Consider the following 7,396-nt stretch of genomic DNA (forward strand, 5'->3'; position numbering starts at 1 on the left):
CATGATCAATCCGTAATTCATAAAAGTAATATTCATTTAATTTTATTTTCAGGGGAAACTCAAAATACCATTACTACGGAATTAGAGTCAAACCTGGCTCTTCGTTAATGAATTTAGAAGACCAAAGCAGTCGCGTAGTACTGAGCTCTAATAACACGAACGGAAAAGCTCAAGGAACTGTTCGGCCTTTTAAACGCAGTTCGGATTCTTCAGACTCGGTTAATTCTGGTTTATCTCAACACGTTGCTTATCTTGGTAAGTTTTGCGTCCTTTTTACATACCTATGTAGTTAACGGCTGTTAAAGACGTACAAAACATGGCTTTACAATTAATATTTTTGATAATTTTACACTTTTTGATGTCAGTTTAATTTACAATAGATCCGTTAAGCAGAAAATTATTAAATATCGTTATTCTACCATGATTATAATTTCATCAGCTGTTATTCAAATATTGCCTGAATCTATTTTTTTCTTTTGACGTAAGTGTGAACCTTCTTGTATAATTGGATTATTAAATTAATAATAAAAATACCCAAAAGGATTACAAAATTTTCTAAATTGGTTGTTAACTTTAGGTTGCTCTAGATGTGCTCGTTATTTTCGAGAAAGGCCTCGGTATATTCTCTTTTAGTTAAAAATCCGTAATAATCGACATTATGTCATTTAATTTTAATTGATATAAGGTTGAATGCTCGAATAAATGAACTTTGATATGAGTATGAAAGGCAGATATCGAGCACAGTTTTATTAATTAATTCTTGCCCAAGTACTTTCGCTTCCTGGAGCATCTTCAGGGGCATTTCGTCAATTTTGGCCTATCCAATCATCATAGAATGTCATAAACATAAAATTGTACATTACACTACACTACACAAGGACAAACGGTTTAAAATTATTTAAAAAAGTCGAAGCTACATTATGGTCGGCAACAGGAGAGAGAATGTATCATTCTCCAAACGGGGGTTGTGGCGTTCGGAATTAGCAACCTAACACACAGAAAAACGTAAGGGTAAGAAGAACGAAAATCGCAAACGGAAACACACACCCGGTGGAAATCCACATCTCTGCTGATAAAGGGAGCACGAATCGGATACGGGGGGGGGGGGGGGGGGGGCAATGTTGTGCGAAGAGTTCGGAAAAGAAGCTCAACCAAAAATCAAAACGAAGAAAAGATAGAAATGTGCCACGTGGAATATACAAGGATGGAACAAAAAGGCGACGGAAGTGATAAAGGAGTTTAGAGAAAGCAACATCGACATACTAGTAACAACAGAATCCAAAAGGAAAGGAAATGGAACGGAAACAATAAAAGACCATATCCACTGCTGAAGCGGAGTTAATAAGGAATGTAGAGCAAAGGCAGAAATGAGAATACTAATCAAAAATAAGTGGTTGAAGGGTTAGAACATGGGAGCCAATCAACGAGAGGATAATTAAAATGCATATAGACATATACGGTAAAGAGACAGTGATACTCGGAGTATATGCACTAACAGACGATTCTCCGAGAGTAGAAAAAGAACATTTCACGGAACAACTCCAAAATCACATAGAGCTAATTAAAAAGAACGTGGAGATAATTATAACAGGAGACCTTAACGGCAGAACCGGAAGCAAAGAAAACGATAAAGTAGTGGGGAGATTTGGAGAGGATGAACAAAACGATAACGGAGAACGTCTGATTGAATTATACGAGTTAAACAACCTAAAAATCACCAATCAGAATAAAAATATGCATAAATATACATGGACGCAAGAAACACGAAAGCTGAAATCGATAATAGACTATGTAATAGTCAAACAAGATACCACAATAAAGATAAAAGATGTGAGAGTCAGAAGAGGAGCAGAATGTGGAACTAACAAAACTACTGAGAAAACTACGTTGAAAACTATAAGAGAAAAACAATACAATATAGAACTACTCCAAGAACAATCAATAAGAGAACTATATAAACAACGTCTAGACCAAAAATTAATAGAATTCAGATACGGCAACATCGAAGAAATATACGGGCATATAAAGGCGAGTATGAAACAAGCAGCATTCGAAGCCCTTGGAGAGAAAGAGCATATAACAAATAAATAGCACTATTATGAAATAAATTAACCAACAAAAAGAATAATTGAAGAAAAAAAGCAACTATACCGAAAATGGCTGACTACAAACAATGATGAAGTTTATAAAGAATATAGAGAAAAATATAGAGAAGTGAAAAAACAAATAACACAACAAAATAATGAAGAATGGGAAAGAACCTGCTTAAATATTGAAACCTACATAGGAGGTACAAGAACTTCGGAGACATGGAAAGTACTGAGAGGATTGAAACAAAACTCAAAAGAAAAAATTAAATTGGGAAATATACAGGACACAGATGGAAGGACTATTACAAGGAACTGTTAACAGAACAAAGACCACAATTCATTGGAAAAGTAAACAGGCGAAGACGAAGCAGACTCACACAACAAGAAATAGAAATAACAGCTAGGGAAATGAGAACGGCCATAAAAGCAATCAAAAATAAGAAAGCACCGGGACCAGGAGGCATATCACCTGAGCTTATAAAGTACGGCTCAAAAAAATTACACGGGATGATAAAATGGATATTTCAGAAAGTCATAAATGGAGAACAGCTCCCAAAGGAATGGACGGAGTCATATATGACATCTATATTTAAGAAAGGAGATAGAAAACGATGCGATAACTACAGAGGAATAAGCGTATTATCATCAATAGGAAGATTATATGGGAAGATATTGCTAGAAAAGATAGAACAAGCGATAAATGGCAAAATCGGGGAGGATCAGGCAGACTTCACGGCAGGAAGATCATGCATAGACCACATATACACACTGGAACAACTGTTGGAAAAGAAAAAAGCAAACAATAGAGATATACATTTGGCATTTGTGGACCCGAGAAAGGCGTATGACTCCGTACCAAGGTCAGAACTATGTGAGGCGACGTACAAATTAGAAATAGAGACGGAACTCATAGAAGCTACAAAAGCCCTGTATAATGAAAATAAAGTGTCCATTAAAATGGGAACAAGAATCATACGAGACTTCACCACAACAAAGGACTCCTGCAGAGTTGTTCCACATCTCCAACCCTATTCAAAATATACTTAGAGAAAGCGTTGACTACAAGGAAAAAAAATGCGAAGGCATGGGAGTGCCGGTACGAAACGAATACCTATATACGTTAATCTTTGCAGACGATCAAGTAGTGATTGCACAAGACCAAAAAGATCTCAGTTACATGATGAAGAAACTACAAGAAGAATATACCAAGGCTGGCCTAGATATTAACCTCGCGAAAACAGGGTACCTATCTACAAGTGAAGAAAACATAGAAGATCTACAGATTGACGACAACGTAACAATCAAAGGAAAGGATAAATTCAAATACTTGGGGTTTATAATCACGAAAAAGGCAACAACAGAGGAAGAAATTAAGCAAAGATTAGGGCAAACAAGAACAGCAATCCGACAATCTAACTCAGTATGGTGGGATAGACACTTAAATATGGAGACAAAAACACAGATTTATAAAACATTAGTGCTAAGTATTATGATATATGGGGCTGAAAATTGGATTATAAACAAGAAAAATAGCAGTAAGATAGTAGCAACAGAGATTAAATGCCGGCGAAGATGCTGCAGAGTAACAAGAATGGATAGGACGAACTAAAGCAAAGAACATCAATAGATACAGACATACTAACTTATATAGAACAAAAAAGACTAAAGTGGTATGGACATGTAAGAAGAACTAGCGACAGAAGATGGATAAGGAGAATAACCGAATGGAGCCCATAGGAAGGAGGAAAAGAGGACGGCCCCGAAGATCCTGGACGAACGAAGTAGACGACGCCATGAGTAAGAGAGGCCTAAACGATGGAGAATGGGACAACAGAGAGAGATAGAAACGGTTGAGCGAGGGAAGGCAGTGAAACTGTAGAATCCCTGAATATATATAAGTTACAGAAACATCTTGATTAATCTCTAGTACATAATTTGAGTCCGAATCAGAAGGCTCAAAATCTCTATCATGAGTTGGGCTGTCATCTGAAAAAAAATAACTATGCTTTATCAATTCAATATGTCATACCTAGCTGCAATAAAGAACACAGAATGGAATTTATCAGAATGGAAGTAAGAACAAAAACCTTATAAGTACCTAAAATTCTGGAATTTAATATTTCTTCCACCTTATCAGCAATCCTGTATTGTTTCAACTTCAGTGAATCGTCAGAATTTGTACGAGAAATCAGTCTTTTGGTTATAACTATGTCATCAGTTTTAGTGGTGCTGTTTCTAATTTTCTGAAAAGAAACAATCATTGTTTGTTACACGACTAACATTTTAACAAAAACAAAAACTTTATCTTAAAAAGGGAAATGCTTACCTATTGCGGTCTCAGTTTTGTCCACATGTTTAGTTACGAGAATGCACATCAATTGACAACGTGAAACCATTTTTACAGCACTTTTCACTATATCCAATACTGTAATAAAGTTTTTGATTGTCATGCATAAATTATAATATGAACAAACAGATAGTCTCAGAGTTGCCAACATTTCTCTCACTAATTAACAAGCGACAGTGGGTTATTCAGTTTGTCTCAGTGTTGCTTTGACTAAATGAGTTAATTGCCTCCAGTATAACACTGGTTTATTCCACATAGCTGTGAAGTTGGGTTTTAATACCTGTTATCTCAGTTTTGTTAAGATAAATTGGACTCTTTTGGTTGCTCTGCTGTAATAATGTTGAAAAAAGGATTTTGTCAAAATATCCCACTGTTGCTTTCAGCCATCGATATGTGTTTCTTATATTTGATGAAATTTTTTGTTGTATTCGCTCATATAGATTCATTGGATATAGAGTGCTTTAGAGTCCAGTAAATGTAACGGTAATATGGGCTTATGTGGGCTAGTATTATTATTTCGTTTTTTTTATTGCCACAACCATTGAGAATCAAAAGATATCAAGAAACGAAGAAATTACTACTGTATCTGTTCTTCGTTTCTTTGTACATATTAAGTAAGTGTTTTACCTAACGAAAACGTTTTTAGGTGATGGTAGTAGTGCAATTCCCGCTTTTCCTGATATACAATTTCGTGAACCATTGCCAGAAGATTGCGGTTACGAAGACGTAGACACCTTAAAATCAATCTACAGAGAACACTTAGAAGCATTTTTAGATGCCATTTTGAGTTTAGAATTCGCTACAGTTGAATCTCTGTGGAGAGAATTTTGGAGGTATTTTTTTTTTTGTTGAGAAACTATTCTCTAAGAAAATAACATATATTTTTTTCAGGTCTCAGTATAATAATAATAGCGATGAATGTGAAGAAGAAAAATATCTTTCGAAGTCAAAGTTGTTTTCTCTATGCAGTTTGGAGCCTGTTCAGCATTTTATGAGACAAGTAGATTTGGTGTTTTACCAAAATCTTATTCAAGTTTTGGTGCCTGACGTTTTGAAACCGATACCTGCCACTTTGACTCAAAGTATACGAAACTTTGCTAAAAGTAAGCTATAGAAATATTTTTTGGAATTTTAATATTAATTTTTTTATTTGTATGAATAATGATCAATAATTTTTTGTCCTCTGAGGAGCTATTATTAATCACTGAATGATTACTATTCGTAGGGACACACTATCTCCGATTGCATAGTAAGATCTTCCGTTTATATTTTGTAACAGATATTTGTACACTCATCAAGTAATCATTTATTTGTCATTCTGCTTCCTAATGTATTAAAACGAGACATAGCGGATGCAAAACGAAAAGTTAAATAGTTAAAGAACGCTACTGTATTTTTTTGTCAACTCCATATAAATTTCATAAGGTTTTTATTTAGCACTTTAAAAATTGCGTCTTAAAATCTTCGAATGGAATAATCATAAACTAAATGTTTATTTATACTGCCAGATTCCTTTAACGAGCTAATACGGTCCCTTTATTTCGCTTTTCTCTCTCAATCCTGCATGAGTTTTACAATAATATCCGAACGAAACATCCAAATAGGCGAGAGGAAGTCCAAGGTACAATTAGCATCGCAACGGCGAACATCTCACTTCCTTAGATAACAGCCGAATTCTTACAGCTAAATTTAATCAAAGGCTATCCATAAGTTTACGGAACACCGAAATACGGGTCTATTATATCTGAAAGAATTGTTATATGTGTCGTATGATAAATACATGTAGTATGTATATGATCTTCGATATGTAAACCCTTGGTGTTATTCTGCTAATGTTTCGAAAGTATTTAGTTACTTATCACTTTGGTGGTCTAGAATATTTATGCTTCTATAATTGGATGGATTCTACTTTTTTCTTTCTTAAACATGGCCATCGCTATACATATTCCAAATCTATTTGGAATTCTATTGTTAGAATGTAACGAGATAATTAATCAATAAGATAACATATTATAAACAATATATTATTCGATGAACTCACCCCCTTGTTGTAAATCCAACTTATCAATATTCTATTTGATACGTTTTGTGTACAATTTTTTTAAATTTATTTCAGATCTAGAAAATTGGTTAACAACCGCAATGACTGGTGCTCCTCCAGCGATGCTCCAAATAAAGCTAACTGCAGTATCAGCCTTCAGCTCAAGTTTGCGCCGCTACACTTCACTCAATCACCTCGCTCAAGCAGCTAGAGCTGTCTTGCACAACAGCAATCAAATAGGACAGATGTTAGCGGATTTGAACCGAGTCGATTTTCACAGCGTTAGGGAGCAAGCGTCATGGGTATGTCAATGTGACAACGATCTGGTAGCCCGATTCGAAAACGATTTTAAACTCACCCTCCAACAGCAAAACTCATTGGAACAGTGGGCTTCGTGGTTGAAGAATGTCGTTAAAAGTGCTTTGAAGCCATACGAAGGAAAGCCAAGCTTCTCGAAGGCTGCGAGACAGTTTTTGCTCAAGTGGAGCTTCTACAGTTCCATGGTCATCAGGGATTTGACGCTGCGATCTGCAGCTAGTTTTGGAAGTTTCCATTTGATAAGGTTGCTGTATGATGAATATATGTTTTATTTGATTGAACATCAAGTAGCTGAGGCCACAGGAGTTGTACCGATTGCTGTTATTCTCGAAGGAATTGTAAGTTGCGCTTTAAACTTGTTTTGTAGATGTTTTAAATAGTGATCTAAAGTAAGAGGTGTGTAACTGAAAAATACATGGATATTATTGTAGTACAAGTACTAACAAACTCTACACTAGTTCCTCTTTCTTCATTTTTCATATCCTTTTAATATAGTTTCTGATCATGATATTGAGGATACTTAAAATATCTTCTTCTGCTTTTGTTACTAGATCTGTGATTCAATCTTCAGAAAATTATTTCTACAACATTCATTATTCA

At 35.1% G+C, this 7,396-nt stretch overlaps 1 protein-coding gene across 3 annotated transcripts in view; it reads left to right on the forward strand.

Annotated features, from left to right (window-relative positions):
• Positions 1–7,396, forward strand: part of Rfx (regulatory transcription factor Rfx) — a 100,201-nt gene that overhangs the window by 80,205 nt on the left and 12,600 nt on the right. For all 3 annotated transcript variants that reach the window (XM_072536724.1, XM_072536726.1, XM_072536725.1), the window contains 4 exons: positions 53–255; positions 5,084–5,270; positions 5,329–5,540; positions 6,554–7,134. In XM_072536724.1, the coding sequence (XP_072392825.1) occupies positions 53–255; positions 5,084–5,270; positions 5,329–5,540; positions 6,554–7,134 (1,183 nt within the window). The remainder of the gene's footprint in view (positions 1–52; positions 256–5,083; positions 5,271–5,328; positions 5,541–6,553; positions 7,135–7,396) is intronic.

This window comes from Diabrotica undecimpunctata, chromosome 7, assembly GCF_040954645.1.
Source record: "Diabrotica undecimpunctata isolate CICGRU chromosome 7, icDiaUnde3, whole genome shotgun sequence".
Lineage (NCBI taxonomy): Eukaryota > Metazoa > Arthropoda > Insecta > Coleoptera > Chrysomelidae > Diabrotica > Diabrotica undecimpunctata.